The sequence below is a fragment of the Rhamphochromis sp. 'chilingali' genome (assembly GCF_963969265.1).
Source record: "Rhamphochromis sp. 'chilingali' genome assembly, chromosome: 16".
NCBI lineage: Eukaryota > Metazoa > Chordata > Actinopteri > Cichliformes > Cichlidae > Rhamphochromis > Rhamphochromis sp. 'chilingali'.
The window spans coordinates 20,197,661-20,221,783 of NC_137943.1; the positions used below are offsets into that span (position 1 = coordinate 20,197,661).

The 24,123-nt window shown below is 39.9% G+C and overlaps 1 protein-coding gene across 2 annotated transcripts in view; it reads left to right on the forward strand.

Annotated features, from left to right (window-relative positions):
• Positions 1–2,608: 2,608 nt before the first annotated feature.
• The window catches only part of agap3 (ArfGAP with GTPase domain, ankyrin repeat and PH domain 3), a 118,216-nt gene continuing 96,701 nt past the window's right edge, over positions 2,609–24,123 (forward strand). The window contains exon 1 of one of the 2 annotated variants that reach the window (XM_080907584.1): positions 2,609–3,447. In XM_080907584.1, the coding sequence (XP_080763710.1) occupies positions 3,078–3,447 (370 nt within the window). In that variant the 5' untranslated portion in view covers positions 2,609–3,077. The remainder of the gene's footprint in view (positions 3,448–24,123) is intronic. The other variant, XM_080907581.1, reaches the window with a different exon arrangement.

Sequence of the window (24,123 nt, forward strand, 5' to 3'; positions counted from 1 at the left end):
ATTCAGCGAGGGGATTTATCTAATCAGTTCAACTTATGCAGTACTGTGAAACAATTTAAAGTTAATATTTAACTAATTCCAGAAAATGGCTTTATTCAAACTGAAAAAAGGTCATGGGTAGTGTTATACACTGAGTTTCTATTCCTCTTAATCTTTATTTGTGTACTATAGGTGGATATTTGTGCTTCTGCTCACCCTGAACTTGCATAACAGTCAATAAAGATTAAATTAATGAAATAAAGGAAGTAAAATGCAGAGATATTGCTGTAAATGTTTACATTTTTCACATTCTGATTGTGAGAAATGGCCTCGCTGTTTAATAAGACACACTTGGTGCCCTGTTGTGTAATGCAGTTATTATTAAGTAGACTTTTGCCAAAAAGGAAAGCCCTGCAGGAGGCTTGTTCTTGTGTCATCGCCCTTATAACACAAATTGCTCGGATGAAAAGATGCAAGGCAAATAGCAGTGCCAGCCACAGAGTGAGTCCAAACATTCTAAGCCAAAGAGTTACCTGCATAATTCATGTAATCAAAAAGGGAAGTAGCCAACTGCATAGTGCTGAGTGAATATCAATCTATTTTCAGTTCCACCAAATTTAACATGTTGCTCCCTGCTGCTTTATATTTATCAAAAGTGCTTATCAACAAGCAGGGCAGGTAATTGTCATCATTATGCTAATGCGGAAACGGAACATTGTTATGAAATGAACCGACGAGTGACAAGTAGATTAAACAATCATTGTTGCTATAAATGTCGTTTACACCAAAATGGAGTGTAACAGGATGGGCATAGTAATGTGTGCTGAGGAGTTCCATATTTGGTCAACAGATGGTGGCAGAAGGCTGAAGATAACACATGTGCAGTAAAAAGAAGCATCTAGGCTTTTACCCCCCCGCCCCGCCTCATTTTAATCATGTATTATAATCTATTACAGCGGATTTCTGGGAAATACTGTTAGTATCTTTAGAGGGATTCTTAAAATTTACTGAGGTTTTCCTCATCAATGTGAGGACCCAGCTGAAGCAAGTTGTTCTGTTGGAAAAACATAATTCCTCATGAAACTCATAATAATGATCCTAATCTTCAAAACAGCAGGTTGCTCTCGCTGTTGAATTTATAATTGCTGAGACATGATCCTGCTGCTGCGAAGAACAAAAAGTTATGTGTCATACTGCAGCTGTTCATTGATGTGCATTATCATACAACAGGTTTGGTTACATAATACATGAAATATACATGATCAGGTGAAAAAAAACATCCCAAGCATGGTTTTCATTAAGTAAATGCCAACCTTTTGGCTTGCATGAGAAACTATTAGAGCTTCATAATACTGAACAAAAAATTGTGATATTGGTATTTTCTGGATTATATGCAGTTATGTCTCTTTAACATAACTTGATTCAAAAGCAATATTAATCTCTAGTCCGAATACATGTTTTCAGTTGCCACACTGGGAAAATAACAAAGGATGATTACTGCAGTGTGTATTATTAATGACATGGAAAAAGAGCTGCACTGCTGCATGCTTCCTGGAAGCTGAGAGACTGAAATACTTTAATGTTTCCTGTATTATATTCGAATAGCTTTACATTTACTTTTAGATATATAATTTCAGTTTTCAACAGTTTTTCTTCCCTGCATCAAAAACCTAAAACACTTGACATACACGTGCGATGTCACCCAGATTGCATCCATGCCCTTTGTTTTTAGCAGTGCTCAGTCAATCCTTATCAGCAGCACCACACTGCTGCAACAACATTAGGACCTTGACTGGCAGTGACAGTCATCTGGCCTTGAACAGCTGTTGTTGTAGTGTGCGTTCAGGCCAGCAGGTGACTCTGCCTCTTCCTCTTACTGGGGAAGAAATCACAACTGTGAGCCATATAAGAGCACCTCATCTAATTCTATAATGGAAGTGATATAAACAACAGAAAACATGCAGATCATGGGATAAGATGAAGGATTTTTTACTTATGATTTTTTAAAAAAGATTTGCTGTTGTTGCCTTATATGGCTGCATAGGTATGTCAACAATATGGGACTGCAGCAACTGCAAAAGATAAACTATAGGCTTGTGGTGTTCGGGCCTGTTCTCCCTTGTGTTTTTGAAACTTGCTTTTGTTGCAATCCGTAAAACTGAAAAGAAAAAACGGTATTTTGGAATTACAAGCCAGTAAACATTACTATGTAACATAAGTGTGAGAATGGTGCAAAGAAGTCCTATAGTCTAAAATAACATCTTGTGTGTGTCTGAGTGTCCACGTTCGCGCACACAAGTGTGAACGTGTGAATGTGTAGGTCTGCATGGGAATAAAATAGATTGAGGTCTTCATGCGAAAGAAAACCCAAACTAACTAACCGCAATGTGACTGCTAATGTAAATACGGAATCTACTTTCACATCTTGCACTAACCCTGGGTAAAGAAAATTATATTGGGGGGGGGGGAGTGTGGGGCTTGCATAACTGTCAGGTAGGTTATTACGATGATGTGCACGTTGCGATTTTCTCCCTTCACCGTATCCAATCACACCCTCCCCCATTCTCAAGTACAATTACGTGATGGGTGACGTTTCAGCATGCGGAGGAGGGCTCTGGGCAGGGACCACTTGGACCAAAGAGGACTAAACACTATTTCATTTCGGCGCAGAAACAACGCGTTCAAGGCAGTGGACCAGGGCGCCGCGCTGAAGCCTAGCCCATTGTCTGCCTCAAACATAGCAACTAAGGAAAATCGGCTTTGACCAAAACAGCGCTATTGCCCATAGGAGTGTCCAAGTGGTAGGCATTGCGGGTTTGTTAGCAACAGAAAAGGGGCCCTGGACAGATCTGGCCAATAACGGAAAATGAATCACAGTCAAGTTTTAATAATATGAGCCGCGTTTTGTTGCAATAGGCGACCAACTATTGATGCTTCTGCGCCGATCGTTTTCCAGACCATCAAATCGCGCGGACTTCTTTTGTTCGCATCGCTTTTATCCCAAATTATAGTCTGCTTATTTGTGTTGCCGCTGTAAAAGAGTTAGTAGCTCTAAAGAGAGAGAGAGTGAGCGAGAGAGAGCGAGAGAGAAGAAGAAGATGAATTTTCAGGCGAACGTCCCCGTGTCCGGTATCTCGCAGCAGTCTCAGCCAGCCATGCCCACTCCAGGAACGGTCCCGGCGCCTGTTCCCGTCCCAGTGCCCCAGTCTATCCCGTCCCAGTTCGGATCCGGATCGTCTGCAAGCTCAGGGGCTGGTCAGTTCGGTTCGGGGACTGTTTCGGGCCAGGCTGCACAGCCCGGCCCGGCCGGCTCGCAGTTTGTTTTGTCCAACTCAGCGGCCATCCGGGCAGAGATCCATCGGTTCGAGTCTGTCCACCCGAACATTTACGCAATCTACGACCTGATCGAGCGCATCGATGACCTGGCACTGCAGAACCAGATCAGAGAACACGTAATTTCCATTGAAGGTGAGTAAAGGAGGAATGACTGTTGTTTTTGGTTTTTTTTCTTCCTATTTCGACTAGTGCTTTTCATTCATTGAGATTCAGGGAAAGGGGGTGTAGTGTATGCGTGTGTTTTCCTTTTTCCCCCCATTCTTTTTTTTGAAGTGGGGGGTGGGGAAGGTGTGGGGGGGTCCTCATTTCCTTTCTTTTATGCACATTGGTAACATTGCCCTGGGTGCATAGCCTAGTGTCAACAATCACACTTTGAGGCTGGGGGCGTAGCTGATCTCATAGTCCTGTTTGCGGTTTGAACTGCACCCATGCACTGCAGTGTTAACAATAAACTCTTCAATTGCTCTCACAAGAGACAGCCTGTGCAAATGTAATTAGCCCCCCAAAATTAGTTCTGCTGCTTAATGGCATTTGCCAAAGGGTACCTTGTTTTCCATCTGATGCTGACCTCCAGTAATGGGCTGAGATTTTTTTTCTTTCTTTTAATATTGAGTTCACGTGAAAAAGAGGCTTCCAAATGTGAGATCACGTGTCCTGTGAAAGTAGTAATTGTCCTCAACAATGCAGAGGCAAAATTCAACACTCACATGCAGTCAGGGTAAAAAAGGAGAGAACACATTATGATGCACCACTACAGATGGTGATAGACATGATTGGGTTGGTTATAAAGCCTCTCCTGGGCATATTCCTTGTCGCACTGGAAGTCAATTCCAAATCTTGTGAGATGCCAAAGCAAGGATGACAGAGGCTGTAAAACATAGCTGCCTTGTATGTGGGAATCAACCACATCATGACAAAATCGACTGAAGAAGATGCACTGTCAGATATAAACATCTGAAATGATGATAGCAGATTCTTAAGCGCTTCTCCACCTTCTCACACGACCGTTTATCAAATCGCTGTGAATCAAAACTCAGAGGCCTGGAAGATCAAGTCTCTGAAAGTGCACATTTCTTTTGGATTTGGACTCATTCCTTATGATTAAAAATAAAGAATCAAAATACAGGCTGAATTAACAATGAATCAACAAATACATAATATAAAAATAAAAACCCAATAGTGCTTTTAAAATTCTGTTTCTAGAATAGGAAAAAGAGTATGAAGAATTTGTGAAATTAGTTTAAGGCAGAAATCATGAAGAGAGAACAACTGCAAATGGAAGCTAATCCTACAACATTGTTATTGTTCATATTTGACTGGAGTTTTTCATTAAAACACAAATATAGCCGTGGTTATGACACAGCATGACACAACTACAGTTCCCATTAAGTTTTGTGAACTCACCATTAAGCTATGATATATGTGTAGTTTAATTAGAAGCACAGGCCAATCTATGGATGGATTAATGTGTTTGCACAAACTTTTTGGGGGTTTTGACCTGGATTTTCACTACACGGCACTGGTCACTGCCATAAAAATGAAAGCAGGATCAGAACATTATACGGCGTGTCTGGTTTTTAGAGCAGGTTCAGTGTGAAAATGGAAAATCATCTCCATGTGAAAATGGAAAATTAATTGGTTGGCCTGTCTTGCCTCATTTCAGCCTTTTGAGGAAAGGATGATATTCTTAATTTTTCTGTTGCTTTGGGATGGTTACATAATTTTCTCTTTTTTTTTTCAATGTAGACATGCCTTTATTCTGTTTGATGGGACAACACTGGAGCCTTTAACGAGTTACCTCTCAGATGTACCTTTTTTACAAGTCAAAAAAGGCTATTCAGATGTCAGTTATCATACAAATGTTTTGTTTCTTTTTCCTAAAAAGGCAAGCGAACACTTGACCCAAAGCAAAACAAGCCAGGCAGTTTCAGTGCTGTTTCCCTGTTGGCTGTCATAAATATGGAAAGCATTCAAGGGACAATTTTGTGGTGCAGAGCACAACTTTTGTTGTGGATTTGTTCTCTCTCAAGTTGGTGTGTTTCCTTCAGCTAAAGAAAGTCTGCTTTTCCTATGATGCAATTAAACCATCCTCTGGAAAATAACAAGGCTTTCAAATGTGATGTAAATTTAAGAGAGGATGTTTGCATTTAACTAAATGCGGCCGACCAGTTTATGCACATTGGTTCTACCTTTCTGTTGTTCTCAAAACATGCCATATGGGCTGCATTAATGTACAGTGCATGTTTCAGTTGTATTGAAGCATGCTTTCTAAAGCTTTATCATTATGATGCACTGCATGTTTGACTAGAAGCCTAGTGCTGATGCTTTAGAAGGGAAATTGTCATATTCCAAATGATAAACTGGGATAATATGTTTAGACATTTGTGAATATCTGACACCTAACAACAGAATATGCACAGATATTAACTGAATGTTTCCCTTCGGCTTATTAGTTATCAATTAACGTAGCACATTGTTAGCATTTTTAGGATTAACTGTCTTTTGTTCATACAGAACTGTAGTGAACTGATGTCTCTCAGCATGCACTAGAAGCAAAAAGGTGTTTTTGGCATCCCTCTGATGAGACACTGCAGTGGTCTGATGGTGCTTTGTCATTCTCTTAAATAAGATACGGTCGCCCTAATAACCACAACTTTAAGGAGCTTTGAAAACCTGCAACAGGAGACATTGGTTGACTTCTCTTCACCTGCACTGTGAAACTGCAGATCTGTTCCTCTTCAATCTTGCATCATTGCAGAGTCTGTTGCTAAGGAACCAGTGGCTCATGCATTTAGCTGAAAAAAGAGTGAATAGAAATTACACCCCTTACAAAATGAATTCCCATCGATACTAAGGTCTCCCTGTTGTTTTGTTGATTAATAAGGCCTTTATGTGATGATGTCTCGCCATGCATGGTGATACTTTTGCGGTGATTGATATTTAGGGTGCTGCTTGCTTTCTGGAAGCCATTTCACATTACAGTTGCTATGATTACCATTCAATTTTTTTTTCCTCTTCTACCTTTTTTTGTTATTTTAAAGAGCCGTGTTTGAACATCGCAACTGAAGTTGATCTGAATTAGAATTAGTAGGAAATATATGATGAGCTAGGACAATTTACCAGGGAATACATGCAAGCAAAATGGCTGTGAGCACTAGTAGTTGGAAAATCTTGAAGACGCTACGCTGTTAATCCGAGACACAGGAATAAACATGGCCGGGAATCCAGTTTGGAGAGCCTGGGGGAAAACATTTGTACTGATACACATACGCAGCTTCCTTACATTTTTCACAGGCAACCACAGAGGGGTTCCTATATTGAAATAGTATCTGGCTCAAGGCTCTCTGTTTATCAATAGGTTTGTGGTAACTTGATGAATTCCAGCTTTTGTAGGAAAACATCATCAGTAGCGATTATATATAATACACTAATACAGAGCCTAGATGTATTTTAGAGGTGCAAATTTACTAACAAATTTGTAGTGTGAAATGACACAAAAGAGCCGTAACAAATGGAGAACCTGGGATTTCTGGGCCCCCTGTGGATAAATTGTCTGCAACCCAAACCGCAGTTACTGTTGGCCTTCATTGATTAATGCTAAAATGATGACGGTGAGGCTCCTAGTGTGGAAAACCCAATCTTTATCAATTTGGTGAGTGATTACTGTGTGTAATCCCTAAAATGTTTTTAGCATTTGTGTCGGTTAAACTGTTTTCAGTTGAGGATAAATTACCCAGCTTTTAACTGTTATGACATGAAACGTGGAGTATTTTTTTCAAAGGCAAGCACACTGACTGCCAAGCTCATATTTACAGCGAAGTAAAGATTTGCACACTGTCTGCAGTAATCGATTCATTGCTGTTACATACGTATAAGCCTACTCTACAGTGAAAAGGTGACTTATCACATCACAGCCTAATTATTAACATTTTATTGAGTATCTTTTATACAGAGGAGTATATGGATCTTTTCATCTATAATCACAATGATGATCATCATAGGCTGTCCTCCTGCCAGTGATCGCCTCAAAGCCTCACTGCGTACAACAGCTGTTTGCAGACCGATGATTGCACCACTGCATTGGTCAGCTGATTGCAGGCTAAACAAAACACGGAGTCATACAAAATATGTACTGTTAACTTGTAGCCATAATTGCATCCTGTATTTCTGTTAAATGTTGCTTTTATTCTTCTTAATGCACCAGTGATAATTCAGCTAACATGCCTGTGAATACCAAATCAGGCATCTGGCATGAAACTGAATTTGAGCTAAAATTATTTGTTTGACGTAGCAAGTCAAGACAACATAGGACAAACTTATGTTTGTAAATGTAGTTTCTACCGAGTCAACAGTGAACCAGGACCTTGAGAAACATTAGGTTTAGGTTTGTTAAGGGAATAAATCATGTTTTTGGACTTATAAGAAGAATATAATTCTGATAACTGATATATGGAGATGTAGCTGCAGAGATGATATCTGTCATGTGATGATTTTAGGTATTCGTGCGAGTGTAGAGGGAAATTCAGTTAAAGCTCTGCCCTAGAAATATTATCTTTAGTGTTACTCGTAAAGGAAATGCTGATTGATGCTAATTTACATTTTAATCGAATCTATCTTGTATAAGGGCTTTGTTTTCTAAGGACAGTTGCAGGGTAAAAATTATGGAGGTTTGTAAAATTTAAATATCACCTCTAGACTGACAAGAATTGCACAGATCAGTGAAAGACGGAGCAGAGTGGTCTGACTCCTTCCTGCTTTTTTAACCTCACGGTGGCGTTGCACTTTCTGAGTAGCACGTTATGATTTAGGGGCAATGTCCCGTGTGTATTACTGGGGGATTTCCTTGGGTCAAGTGCTAGAATGTCCTTACATTATTCTATATCTCGAATTATAAGTGGATTTCATAAAACTGGAAAAGCTCATATAGCATATTTCCAACTGGCAGTCCAATGTCAGAGCAAGGGCAGCCACCTAAATCTATTGCTACTCAAGAGGGGTGCTTGGGATTTCAAGAAAAGGACTAATAAGCTTGCACAATGGGTTATTGTGTGCTCAAATAGCAATAGGGATGACACAGAGAGATACAAAAAGCACACAGACTGAAGCCTCAGAGCTCTCTGTTGGCATTGTGTGGCACCTAAGCATCTCCCCAGTACACACTGCTTCTCTCTTGTAGTCAATCGCCAAGAAGAGCACGAGCATAGAGCTCATCCGCTAATCACAAGCAGAGAATTAAAATAATAAATCTTGCCTCCTGATCACTGACATGTAAAACAGTAAAATCATAACTAACACTGTTTCCATTGACTGCAAGATGCCATCCTGTAGTGAGTTATGGATGACACTGTTTTTGTCATTTAATTCGAGAATCATGATATGTCACAGGGTCATTAAATAAACATGAAAATGCGGCTCAGCAGAGGTTTAAAGTGTAAGGTGTGTGTGTGGTTGCGGGGTTTGTGTTATTCAACTGGGTGAACTGGGCAGTGGGCCATCTGTGTCAGGCGAATGCTGCTGCTACATTTGGCAAGTGAAATCTCCACAATGTGCTCATTATATTTCAAAACCATATCTGTGAATATGAATAAGAAACTTTCATAGAGTTGGAAAATGTCAGTCAATAACGGCAGCTGGGACTCTTACGCTCTACGTCAGTGTAAATTTCTGTTAAAGTGGAATGCTGTTGTTTATAGAGTAGCTCAGTAAGTATTTACTAGTTGTAGATCTTGTGCCTAAATAAAACCCTCGCATAAATACATCTGTGAAGCGTGGAATAAATTCAGCCGTGGCCCCGTTTTCCACTTCCCTCTCTCGAAACACAAATTGATCAGCTGCTATTAGAAAAAGAAAACTTTGTCTCTAGGATGTGGTGTTAAAATGAATTAGATAAAACTTTTATGATCCAGCCAAGAGATCCACAAATATCTGTACAAATAAACTGCACAGCAAAACTCGGGTCTTATATAAATTATCAGAATTTCACACTTGTTCAAATAAATATATCACAGATTTGCAATTAGCCTATAAATTAAAAAGAAAAAGAAAAAACCAAACCACTAAGCATAGTCATTAAAATATGTCAGAGCAGCACAATGAAGCTTTTACTGCTTTTGCAGGTGGGATAGCAGATTAATCCAATTGCTGCTGACGCTTAAGTATTTGAGGAGCCTTATTATTATTTCTTGTAGGAAAAAATAGGAATCTCTTGCCTTCTTAGTGAAAGTAAGATCAAAAGATTGATAGCTATTCTCATGCCTGTCTTGTCAAGTATAGAGCTGAAGCCTGGGGGCGATTAGCCCACCTTATTGTAGAAGCAACCAGCCAGCCTCTCCAAAGCTTACAACACATTTTATCTTGTCTATTTATTCTACTAGCACATGCCCATGCTACAGTATTGTTAGGTCTGTGATGTTAGTCCATTTTTAGGTGGTTGCTATGGAAAATGATGATGTCATAATATAATCACACATAATTAGTAGATACAAATTAGATGTTACTGTTGCGCTATTAAAGAGTTCTGAGGTGTTCAGGTGCATTTAGCCAGGTGGTTGCTATGCAACATATCTGATATAGATAAGAACCCCCCCCCCCCCCCCCCTTTCTGGGGCCTAAGATATACCTGTGTGCTATGTTTGATTGCTAAACTCCTATTGTCGAATTTAGCTGACGAACACAGTTTGTTTATTATAGTAAGATTCATGAAAATAAAAGAGAAAATGGAAATTTATTGATTCTTTAATTCTTTGATATTGCTTCATGGATGCTGCTGTGTTCTCCTTACATGTTTAAGCTTGGTAACCAGCCCCAGTTCACCTCTTTAAGTGGGGCAAGGAATGGTAAGCTAAACCAAGCATCACACTCTTACTTTTGGGGTCATACTGGCTTAAATGTCCAAATTGCACTTTACATCTGATGTATGTTGATACTGCAGGGAATCTTTCTCAAATCAAGAGAGAGAGACATCAGAAACATCTGTGCTGGATGAAAGAGCAAGCCAGCGACTGTAGATAGAAAGGACTCTTTTGCTGTAACTCGTGTCTCAGCGGCCTACAACACCACTGTCAAGCTTTCACTCAAGTCTGTTGGTGTGATGTAATGAGGATCTGAACGCTTCAATTGTGCATGAAGCTCCCATGTCAGTCGCCCAAGTGGGGATTAATAAAGTATTCTTCTTTTGATTTCCCATTCACTTGAAGACATTGTCAGATCTGCAGAAATTGAACCGAACCACCCCTGTGCACGGCAAGTATCAGGTTTCAAGCATATTTAATCCTCGAGCAACACTTCTCGTCAAATATACGTCACAGGTTTATTCTTCAGAGTGTAGTAGTAACAGACTCCCCCCTCCCCGACAGATGCTCACCAGATAACAGGGTTTGCACATGCCTCAGACTCAAACGGCTCTCTGTGCGGGATTGGCCTTTACGATTTCTGTCATGTGCAGCCTCAAAACGCTCATGACAGCCCCATTAAAATTCACAATAATGCTGCACTCGACTCCTGACCGCAGGTCAGCAGAGATGAGCTCAACTGGTAAGCTGTAAACAGAGGCTTGGTCAGAGGGCTCGGTGGGTCTGTGGGGTCAGAGTGCCATTTCTGTATCAGCCCTGCTCTCCCCTCTGTGCTGCCACACCATAGCTTATTGAATGTGACGCTATCCTCTACAGCAGAATGTCCTCCATTGTGCCATTGAACAAAGGTTCTCTCTCTCCTGTTGATGGACGCCTTTTTAAAAAAAAAAAAAGACTAAGCTGGTCAGTTTAAAAAAAAAAAATCTTTTAAATAAAAAATTTGGAATCTACTCAACACAATCTCTTGTAAATAGAGAGTTTATAAGAGATGTTTTTCTCCCTCTGTTTTTTCCCCCCTCTGTCGAACCGTGACATTGTCGGTTCTGATTTAATGTTTTATTGAAGGGAAAAGCCATTGAATCTCTTAGCTGAGTTCATTTTGAATAACTAGGTTTTCGGTACGGAATAAGAGATGCGCTTTTCCCAGCCAAGCACGAATCTGCAGTTGTTCAGCAGCGAGCTTTATTAGATTTAGATGTAACATAGTGGAGAAAATTACCAATTTTCTTAGGATATATGGTGATCAGTATGGTTGTTTTTTTTTTTTTAATTGCTTCAGGGATATTGTGTAATTGTGAAGATGTGACTTTTTCAGTTAAATTTCAGATGACAGACTACAACAAAGAGCAATACCCTCGCATTCACCAAAGTTTGTAGTCATTTTATCCCCAGAGATTTGAAGCGGTTTTGTTATTTCACAGTCAAATAACTATTTTCACGATTGATTAATCGATAAAGTCGTTTTGAGGAAATAACATAAAAAGGCACTTTCCATTTTCCTACACTGAAATCTTGAGAATATGCTGCTTTGAGTTTGTAGTATTGATAAGGGAAAACAAGCATCATCATCATGTCAGCTTTTGCTTTAGGATATTGTAAAGGGATATTTCACCTCATATTTCATTTTTCTGATTTTTCATGGATTAAACTTTTGATTCAGAGATTAAGAGCCAATAAATAGATAATAAAAATAAGCTGGACCCCTACAACTACCCTTAAATTGCTTCTGGATGGCTATAATTTTGCCATTTAACATTATTTTTCAAGCTTGAGATGTTGGCCAATGAAATTAGCCATAGGCTATTGCTTTTTTTTTTTTTTTCTTTCTTTTTTTTTTTTTGAATTTGTGCAGCAGCCATATCCTATGGTGGAAGTGCTCATGTTTCCTGCCAGTGGGGTAGGGCTGGAAGCAGATGGCTGCTGACAGAGGAAGGGGTTTGGAAAGCAGTGAGTGAGCAACAGATGGAAAGACGCATATGCCTCCAAGTCCCCTCAGCTTGCCAACAGTCCCGTGACTAACTGTGGGAAGATTCTGTCCTCATCCAGGTTGGGATGGAGAGAGGATCATGGAGAAGAATGAAGTGTCCTTAGAATAAAAGACCAGTTTGTCTCTGGAAATTCAACTGTGGCAGGATTCAGATCCCATTTAATAGGGGATGAATAGAGAATCGTGGCATCAAATCAAATTGAGTCAACCTGGGCTGCAGCATCAGTTTAGCCAGCGGAGATATGTTAAGCAGAGTCTTGTTTTAGTTATCGTGATATTTTAGGAAATTAGACCCAGTCGCCTTTTCTCCTTTGAAGGGAAATGTGATACAGGGACTTTTCTGGCCTCCGGGGAGCCCAGTTTCTTTACTGAGGACAATGCTGGATAACGGAAGTGTGGCTCCACACAGTATGTGATGCTGTGAATGTGCAGTGTATGATTGCATGCACAGAGCTACAAAGACAGCTCTGGAATTATAAGTTAGTTACTCCTCTTGGAGAGTCACGTAATTGACAATGTGCAGACTATTTAAAGGCAGCAGGGCAGTGGAAATTCAATGTAATTCCCTTAATAGCTCAGGGACGTGTCACAGTTTTTCTGTCTAAGTCAGTCTTCAAGGACAGTTTGTTTGTTTCCACATGAGGCAGGTTGGGTTATTCATGAAAGTTACTGTGGTGTGAATGGATCCCGCTGAGCAAGGAGGGGAAGGGCTGTGTTGTTATCTACTGCTATTGCTACTCATTCTGCCTGAAAGCCTGCAAATCCTCCTCATAAATATCCCTTTAAAACGGACAAAGAAACCAGTTTTTACTTTTAAAATCCGCTCTCTATGACAATACTTAACTCTTGCCTTAGCAACCATTAAAATAGGATCACGAGGCACATTTGTAGTGGTTAAGGAAGGATGTGTGTGTGGCACTGTGACATTTGCTGTAAATGGAATATCCTTATATATCACTTTTCCTCACTGTATTTCTTATTGAACTTATAGTAGTTGGGAAAACCTTATCAGCGCTAGTTTTTCTGATGTGAGTCCTCCTGTCAGTACAGCTTGTTTAACATGCGCCAGCTAAGGGTTATCACCCAGGTCCTACATTCCTTTTGTAGATGTCAGTGTTTTGAGGGTGTTCCAACATGTCCTCTGGCCTCGTCTTCCCTGTCTTCAAACAGCCCAGGCAGGCAACGTGCCAGGTGTTTGTTTTCTAGTTTGTTCTGCTGCTGATTGTTTCAAATATGACTTTGGCTTTGTGTTTTCCCACAATTGCAAAAAAAAAATTAAATAAATAAATAGAAAAATGCTCCAGTGGACAGTTGGTTTTGATAAAGTATTCATCTGTTCTGAAGCATCTGTTACTCAGCTTAAGTCTGGATCAGCTCGGATATTTTGGTCACTTGTTTTGTGAATCATAACAAAATTTTGCAGAGCTGTTTGTTGTGAAAGGATGTTTTAGTCTGTGGGAATAACTGGGGAGGAAGTGTAATGTGACCCCCCCAGCCCCTATTTACTGTTTATATCCCCGCTTCCTGCTAGTTGTTCCACTGCTGGGTCCCTCCGGCTATGACCTGTGCTCATGTCATGTGGTACAGTATGTGCGCTACATGTGCTGCAGCCGCTTTAGGAACATTTGGCATAAGAGATGACATCCAAGCGGCAAACATCTACTTCCTGTGGAACTCTCTGGAAAACTGGAGTCTGAAAGTTTTTCCATTTCAGAAGTAAATAATGACTTGTGGTGAACAAAAGTAGTAACCTTAATGCGTTCTACATGTGTGGATTTAAGGTCATAATTACGCGCTAAGCCTTCGATTTACAGGCGTGTCCAGAGGGTAAAGAGTTAATATCTCTTTGTGTGCTTGGAACCTAATGATTTCTTGGCTGCAGCATTCTCCATCCATATACATAAATCATGAAAATAAGTGGTAGGAGATTTTCCCTATGTGAAAAAAGTAGAGTTACTGGCAGAAAGCTGGCATATTTATCTCAGGGTTCAATCGAATTATGGAAGGCTGCAAGATGCCAGGACACGAGAGGCCGATGCCAAACAGCAGATGGGAAGAGCGAGTAAAATATGAAGAAATCATTCATAAGTGTCATATTCTTAATAAGCTGCCAGTTAGGACCAATGTTTCTATGGAGATTTGGAGAAAGAAGACCAGAATTACCAGAATGCTACAGTGTTTGCCGAGCACCATTTGGTCCGTTCTTAAAAATGCAGCGTTTCTGATACGAGACAGTGCTGCAGACGGAGTGACTGTATCGTCCTCTCTGCGAAGAGACACTCTGCAGTGCCCATTTGAAATAAGCCATTCAGAGTCTCGCTCAGGGCTGTGTCAGTGCAGCTTCTCAATAGCTTCGGTTTGGATGATGAGATTTTCCTCATTGAGGAGTCTGGCGTGAAAAGTGCACTGTTCAGCAGCCTGGCACTCGTTTTTTTCTCCTTCTTTTTTTCCTTCTGAAGATGAGCTCTCCCTCGATTTTGTGATCGCGTTCTGGAACGAACTGCTGGCCCCAAATAAAATACTGCACTGGTAAAAAGGAAGAATTATGACACTCGTGTTGTCATGCAGTATATCTCACTCCCTGCTGTGCTCTTGGGCCCATTCTGTTGTGAAATTGGACCAACTGGTGTCTAGAGATGCACCCTGCCTCCGTATTAAAGCATAGTGAGCAATTTGTGTCAATTCTGTAAGACATTTACAAGGCTTTTATTTCCTTTGCACACCTCTTTCTTAGCACCGCTGATTTGCAGGCTCTGTGTTATTTGCCCAATTGCAAGCACTTGCACAAAATATGTTTAGGCCAGTGGATATGTGTTACTAATGTTTGTGTCTCTGAAGGCCTTCACTCTACTAAACTGTGGCTTTTCACATATTTGGCTTCAAGAGACCTTCTGCGGTTAAAAAAAAAGGTTTCTATTGTTGTGTCAGAATCTGGCATGAAATCTAGATTTGGTCTTAAAAAAACTGGCAGCTAATCGCAGCCTAGACTAATTCAAAGCTCCATTTTGTCTGTTAACACAATAAAACAAATCTTTCTGTGGTCTCTTCATGCCAATAGGGCTTTTAGTAAATAGGACCCTACCTTTAGTGGGCTGGTGAGTGAGAGCCTGGGCATGATTAGTGATCCACTTTGAAGATAAATCCTTTGGCCAGACTCACCCTTGCGGATTGTCAGATGTCACGTTTGGGAAGAGTCCATCTGACTGAAATCTCAGCTTACACCGACAGGACGGGCACAGGTCATTAAGCATCAGCAGCAGTGCGGGCCTGTATTAGTTTGTAAAATGAGTCTTCTAAAGAGAGACAAAGAAGTCATCTATATTGCTTTAGCAGTGTACGAGCTCTGATGATGCATCTACGTCGGTGGCTGAGTGTAGTGCAGATCGGCTGGTGCATGGGTAGGCAGTGGCATGCGTTACGCAACACAAGTAGGTGGCTGGAGTAGGTCTGCATGAGAGTGTGTGTTTGTGGTGTCCCTCTGGTGTTTTCTTTTCTTTTCTTTTTTGTTGGATGTGTGAATTTCCCCGCACGCGAGCCTTTGCCACTGAACCTGGAGGGGTGTCTGTTGAATTCAATAGCCTGAGGAGATGGATGTGTTTGGAGTTTTGCTGAGGAGTAGTGACAAGGTGCTAGAGTAGTGTCATATTCTAGCAGAAGGTCAGGAGTTGTTGTTGTAGGGGTTAGACTGCCGTCTAGGAAGCCCTTTCAGAGAACTTGTCTGCAAGAATCAGTCTGCACCATTTTTTCAAGATTATAACCATTTCCTTTTTTTACTCCACGCTCTCAATACTTCTATAGCCTCAGTGCAGATAATTGCCCCTGCTGCTGCTGCCTCAGACCCCTTTTGTTTGCAGCCAGTCCATGACTAGACATCCTCATTTCTGACAAAGAAAGAATCAGATCTCATCAGATAGAGTGCCCTGAGGGTAGGTTGACCTGTGGTTGTCTGAGCCTGTGCTGCTGGTCTGGTATATTTGGATAGACGATATAATTCAGCACAGTATTTGTTCTCTAAAACATCCACACTGGTTTATTTGCAGCCGTACTCTTTGTGCAATCACACATGAGAGATATTTTAACCTTTCAGTCAACCCTAAACATGCATTCAATCATTCGCCTTCTATATCCATTTACTTCTGTTTAAGGTCACAGGCGGATGGAGCACTGGGTAATGAGCAGGGAAATGCTTAGAAATGCAACCTGGCTGTCACTGGACGACCACATATTCCAGACAGCCAGATTCACACTGGCTGCAGGCAGTTTTTGGTCCAGTTGATCTGCATGATAGTTGATGAGCCAAATAACACAAAATAATCTCTTAACATCTTGATAATCAATAAATCCCCTTCTCGTTATGGTTTTGAAACAGCGTTAGGATATAAGATCCTTGCAAACCATTTTGTGCTCTAAATTATGTATAAAGTGATTTACAGACACCTCCACTTTCTGTTAATTACTTTCCTTTCATGGGTCGTTGCTTGAATTTTTCCACTTCATGTATTTTGTTGGTCACTGTGTCTCACAACACAACTACTTGACTGCAGGAGGAACCGAGCAGGCTATTATATGATGCACTGTGTGAATTAACTGGCGTGCTGATGACTCATTGAAAATTCTTCTTGCTGCATATGATCCGTGCTGAGCAATGCAACGCCTCAGTCTGCACTGACTCAAGGACGAGGGAAGCTATGCAAATCCAAACATGGAGTGGTTTAGATGACTGTGAGTTATTGAGTTATTGGACATACACTGGAACCAGGAGGGGCATATGTATATATATATATATATATATATATGTATATATATATATATGTATATATATATATATATATATATATATATATATATATATATATATATATATATATATATATATATATATATATATATATATATATATAAAATTATTATTTTTTTTCTCAAGATGGGAACAGTTTGTCTGGTTGTTGCTATGGAGCTTTACTGGAATATCTTTCCTCTTGTGTCCATCTAGAGAGAATAACACCTACTCTAACATTCTTGTTGGATCCTTTGTTTATGAGGACCGTTTTATTGCTTAAATGCTGTAAAATTGAAATAGTCCGTGCTTAGAATATTATAAAATGTTTAGTATTTTATCGTCTTCCCACTGTGTCTGTATATTCATGCAGTAGGGAATTGGTCTGGGCATTTTAATCAAGCTATAGTTTCAATTTCGAGTTTGACTTCTGTTTGCAATAATTTTCTTTGTTAGGGTTTTCTGTGATAAATAGAGTGCCCCCACTCCCCACCCCTACCCACCAAAAGCCCAAACTCATTCCCTGTAATACCTTTGACAGATACAGTTCAATTTAAATATATTTCCTTTTGAGTTTTATTGTTATCTTTACTGTTATTGGTAACTGAGTTTAGACACAAATATTTTTTGCCACAATCCTTCTGTCCTTTTTACATGTGAACTTCTGTGGAAATTGTTTAGATAAGCCATTCCCAGACTAATTTGAAATCTGAAAATCCAACGTGGCCTTCTTCAGTCACAGCTCTAATCAACACTTGAGGCATAATAAAAGTACTTCTTCCTTTTTATTTTTGATTCAGTTCATTTCAGTTTTATTTATACATCCTAAAATCACAACAACAATTGCCCCAAGTCGCTATGATGACTCTCTATGAGCAAGCACTTGGTGACAGTGGGAAGGAGAGCTCCTTTTTGACAGGAAGAAACCTCCTGGCAGAACCAGGCACAGGGACGGGCATCCGTATGCTAGTGTCGAACTTCACTGTGCATTCATGGCTCACCAGGGGCCTGCATACTGATTTTTAGGCTTACCCTCAAGCGCTACCGGGTCTTCAGATGGCTCCTGTTGAAGAAGAAATTATGTCAAATAATGCAGGGCAGTTCTTTTTGTGCAGTTTCATCAGATCAGGTGAACCATGGGTGGTAGATAAGTAGATGGCTTACATGCAGAATTAACTAGTTGATTTAAGGACTGGAGATTGAAGAGCACAAGCAAAGATAATGTAAATATCTCTGATGCCAACAGATGTTTTGATGAGATGTCACTGAGCTGGGCTGTTATCTTGCCATCTGATAAATATCTGTCAAAGATTAAGCTTGCAAACAGTATTTTACACTGCTATTAAAAAAATCCCACTTTAACCTATGCTTGCTTCAAAGACATAATGAAAATGCCATCCAGATAGAGCGTCTCACTGGATGAAGCATACCCTGATGAACTGTGTCTGTTTGCGACAATTTTCATGAATTATTCACTCATTATTTTCAGATACATTATTCTATGCTGTTGCTGAGCTCCATTAGACAGCTTGCGTAAGTTTTGCAAGGAAGTATCAGCAAACTGTCAGCAAACTAAACTATCAGTGAAGATTATTTCCTTTAATGAAAGAGAACTCATCGGGTGGCAGGTTGAGAGTTTAATGTGAACACTGGCAAACTTTAGATCATTAAACAAGATACATGCTATCAAATCGATGCATGCATTTGATAGCATGGGTGGTAGGTCTTATGAGGTAGCTCTCAGCCTTCCACAAATTTCATACTTTATGAATTGTGTTTTGAAGTCAGTATTTATAGGGCAGATAAGTAAGAAGGCTCACGGGTCATGTGGTGTCTCATTAGAGTGTACATAGAGTCAATAGATATGATTGATTCATAATGGAAGATGTTGCCTTATTGAGTAACCCACTGAAGTTTGGAGTGATTTATTTTTAACTTCACATCTATTGGACTTTTCACTGATTTTCTTTGCTTCTTCTCCCTCATGCCCCTGATGCCTTTGGCCCATCTCCACGGACTCGGACACATTTAACTCTGCAGGTAAGCCCCACAAATACTGAATAATATCAACACACGACGGGAATGGCTATATTGTTAGACACCATCATTTTTTAGAAGGTTAATTTTGAAAACCCCTGGGTGAATTCGTAGATTCATAGACTGGGCTTTCTGACACCATCTGTGGCTCTCAAAGAAGACCCCCTCTGTAGTCATGGAACCAGCTGTTGAGTGTACCTTTGTATCATTAACTGTGCTTAGTGGCCATCTGACAACTGGTCATAGTGATTGTCAATGGGTACCCTGCCAGTCACAGGTCTAAATAAGAGCCAGAGAAGTATAAAAACATTTGCTTTCCATGCGCTTAAATGCTTAAAAGGGTTTACTTTCTGACTTTATATAAGAGCCTTTTCTAAAGTTGGAGCTAGTTTATCCACCCATAAGCCTTCTAATATATTACGTAGGTGGATTGTTTGTTCTAATCTGATGAAGGAGTAAAAAAGGGGAAGAGGGGGTTTAGCCTTGGGTTTCTGTGCTGAATAGATTTGAATCCAGTGTTTTTATTTCCAGCATATGCTCCATGAAAGGTAAGGAACATAGGCCAGGCTAGATCATAAGCAGGACAGTGGTGGTGATTTATTTAGAGGTCTTAGGAACAAAGGGGTTTTGGGAATCTCAGATTCTTTTAGAGCACGGGGGATTCTCACAGTGATAACCTCCAGAGACGATCCCAGATGGGGATGCCATCCTTTCAGCTGGCCTACTTCCCTGCCACTCGTCGCACATAGCAATTTGTGCAATCCGCCTTCACCACTTGTCCTGCTAAGCCAGCCATGTAATTATTGTGTACATTTTAGCCTTGCTGCAGTGGAAGACATTCATCTTGCTGCATGAACAATTTCCATACGGTTTGGACGCTGTACTTTGAGTGATTGTGGTTAGAGCTCCGGCATGGCAGGAGTGGCAGGAATGACAGCAGAAAACGTGTTTCTAACAGTGATGCTGTTATGTCTTAGGTAAAAAGAAAGAAAAAAACACCCCAATCCACATCACTGTGTAACACCACAGAGCTGTGGGACATAATATAGTGGGACTTAAGTACAGTGTGCTACAGCTATTTTCTTTTTCAGTCACCTGCATGATAACGCACGTGAAGCCATTCAGTATTAGCTCAATAACAGGTCTTGGTTGGGAATACAGCTTTGGTGTCTGCTGCTGTGAAGATGCAGCTGAAATTGGTGTCCTGTGAGTTCAGTAGTAAGTCAGTCCTGACCTGAAGGACAACTTTGGTGTGTGTGGTGTAACATGCAGCAATAGCCTTTGATTTATTGGAGGAATTCTGTTTATGAAGTAGTTCAAGAGCTTAAGAGAATATTTTTTAAATGTTCTTACAGTGGCTGCCCTGATATCAGAGGTTCATGTTGCTGAAAAAAAAATGGTAACAGTGTTGTGATGATTTCTATTGAAAATCTGGTGGGAAAAAGGGAAAAAAACAAAACAGTTGTTAAAAAAATATTATTGTGCTACAAGTCAAATTAATCTATAACTACCATAAAATTCATCATCTGTAGTTATTGTGATGACCCCAATTCTCCATAAATTTTTAAACATAAACTTGCAAATAAGTGGAGTCAACTCCCTACTCTTCCATTGATTCCCAATTTTAAATTGTGTCTGAAGTTGGAGTCTGTGGTTTGGTTTCTGAACGCTCCAGCTGACAGTTGCAGATTGATTAGGAGTTTCTGTTTACTTCTCTACTTGCTGTAAACATATCGACATGGACCGCATGGTTTTGGCACTAGGTGGCTACATAAACAACATCTAAAGGTTTCTGTGCAATAAAAATCGAATAGCCTAACTTGTAGGGCTTTGATATGTAACAATATCAAATGTGTATTTATCTATGAGACCTGCAGAGTAATTTCCCTTAAAAAAAACAACTAACTAAAACAAATTAAACTGTCAGAGCAGATTTTATCACTCAACTCGTTCAGTAACTGGTGTTTCTAATATTAGGTTATTCAGCATTTGCATTTGTGAAAGACAAAACAGAAAACCTATCACCAGTTCCAGTGTAAACTTTGTTTTTCAGTGATTTAGCTCTGTGTGTAAATGGTACTTGGCAGCAAAGCCTTCTGTACTTGTAGCTGATAGTTGATGGTTCAGTGTTCATGGAAAAGAATTTTCTGTCAGAATTTGTGACGTCTTTAATACAGTGCTGTGCAAAAGTCTTGAGCTCCTCCTCATTTCTTTATATTTTGCTTGGAAAATTAAAAATAGGTGGAGTGATTTATTGAACCATATGGATATACATACAGGAAATACAGGATATAAGGGAATTCATTCTAATGAGCTTAAAAGTCAACATTAGATATGACCTTTATTCTTCAACACAGTGGGAACTGTCTCTTGTTTTTTCCTTATGTAGTTTTCAGGACTAGTCCTCCAGACATCCTGAAGGACATTCGAAGCCCTTCTTTGGATGTTGGCTGCCTTTTGTTCTGTTCTCTTTTAAAAATGATCCCACACTGCTTCAATAATGTTGAGGTCAGGGCTCTGGTAAGGCCTGGTAAGGTGTTCCATGGTATGTTTTTCTATCTAGTTATGCTTTTAGTGCGTTGGCAGTGTGTTTGAGATCACTGACTTGCTGAAAAATGACCTGTTGCCACTGAGTTTCAGTCCAGTTCTTGTGTATCTTGGCGTTACTCAGCCTTTCCTCTTCGTTTCCTGTCTCTAAGAATGGCTTCTTGAACATTTTTGATGAGGCTTCAGTGGACAATAGATGGATAAGTTAAAAGGCCAGGATCTCTGAGGTCCTATGTCAGATCTTTGCTGGATTTTTTCCCCCCCGTATTTCTTAAGGATATCAGATTCTTCTCATCTGCTTCAGATAGCTTTTAAGCCTGCCACTTCTTCTTTTGTCCTCCAGTTGTGCAGTTTCCTCTTTTTAAGGAAACATTGAACACCATGTTGAAATTGCCATATTTTCAGCCAGTACCTCTTTGGGAATCAACAAAGCAGTTATAGGTGACTTAAGACTTTTGCACACAACTGTATATTTCCTTTATGTGTGGAGTTTGGATGCTCTTCCCATTCCTGTGTGCCTTTCCTCCGGGTTCTTCTGGCTTCTTCCGCAGTCTAAAGATATGTTTGTTTGGTTAACTGGTGATTTTAAATGCTCTGAGGATGTGAGGTATATAAAGTGCTTAAAGTGCATTGAATAAAGCACTTTATAAATGTACGGCTAGTCCAAAGCACTTTGAGTGGTCAGTAAGACTAGAAAAAGTGTGATATAAATGTCATTCCATTTCCATTATTCTTATAGCTACACTCATGATTTTCCCCACGCATGATCTGCTTCTGTTGTCCATGTTGTAGAATAAAAAATGCTCGTTTAGAGCATATTTCCTCTTCCTATTGTCTTCTTGTGCTAATGTAAATGCATATTGACGTGTATGAGTTGTTCTTCAATAGCCAATGCTGCCTAAACCCTGTTAATGCTTTGCCTGTGATTTTGTCGCATTGAATGAAAATAAGCAATACAGTCCCACGCTTCAAAGCATCCACTTGTTCCATTATCCAACTTGTTCAATGAAAAGGGAACAAGGACATGGATAAAGAGAGACAGTTCACCTTCAAAGTATACCTTGCATGCTTTTAAGCGTGTTGGCTGCAGTGGCAAATTTTAGGAGAACTAGACTAAATAAATAAAAAGGCAAGGGAAAAAAAGTGGTCCAGTGAGTGACTCTGATACGCAAGGCTTCACTCAGTAGAAACTTTTTTTCAGGACAAATCTAAGTGGAATTGATCAAAGCCCACTGATTGGCTTAGCCTCATCTTTTTGTCCGAACCCACAACACGCAGCACTCACCTCAGAAATAATGATTTTTTAAAAAAATCAATATTAGCGTAATGGGTCATCACGAGCATGGTTACAGATCTGATTCCTCATTATTTATTTCAGGCTTGCTGGATGACTAAGCGTCATTTTGCTCTTTTGATCCCAAATTGAAAGAAACCTGTTTATGTCCACACCTCACTGCCTATAATCACATGTCATTTATAATTCTGTTTTAGCTCCTCAGACACTATTTGTGAAAATTACCTCATTTACTTAAATACACATCAGACTACAACTGAGCCAGATCAAGGGAGAAAATTGCTTTAAGTATGCCTTTAGGTGCTTTTTTTGGTGCTTTTTGTAACATTGGATACTGTTTGTGTTGTAATTGGTTTGAAGACCTGCGGCCGGACAACAGCACCTGGTGATGATGGCAGGTTTTATGTGATCCATGCGGCTTAGGCCCCTTATTTTTATTTATTTTTTGCATTTCCTGTTGTGTTTCTGTACAAATCAAGGCACTGGACACTGGGTACAGGCAGCACAGGAATCATTCAATGACACCCTGTGGTGTAGTTCACAGCTTCTCCAGTTGAAGGGGGTTACGCAAGATCTGCAGCATCACACTTAAAGAGGAGAGTCATAAATCAAACAGCGCAGTCACAGCAACGCAGCAACTTTGTGTCTGAGTTGCTCTGAGTGCTCTTCATCTCTTCTGCTTCGTTTCCCCTCTGCTCGCTCTCTTTATCCAATCTGGAGGAGATAACAGATAACAAATAAATAAATAACTTCATTGTTCTTTTTCTGAGAGTCTTTCAGTATTTGTGTGGTTAATGACAGCAATTCATGTGAAAATTTTCTTATCCTTTGTCATGTCCCCACCTCTTTCACACTTCTTCACTCCAGTGTCCTTTAAGCCTGTAAATTATAGGCACACTTTTTTTTGCCTGAATTGCCACTTTTCCTGTCTCATCAACTTTCCTGAACAAAGAAGGAAGTCTGAGATTGTTTTTTGCTTACTGTTTCAGCACCAAGTTGCAGGATTTTGGCACGAGCATCTCTTGAACGTCTTCCAAAACTCTGAAAAAACAGAAGCTGATGCAACTTTTTTCACCCATAGTTGAATTTAACGTTTTCATTCAGGTAATTCAGTTGCAGTTACACACTCTTTTTGAACAGATTTATCTCTATTAAAGCCGTAAGTTTAATTAAGTTTTAGATTTCACTTCTGTTTTAAAATGACCGTCTTCCTCTTTTTTTCTTTCCGATAAATACTGTTTTAGAGGTGGATGCTCATATATAATAAACATGGTCATTCATTTAAAATGAATGAGGTCAGCGTATGTGTAAGAAA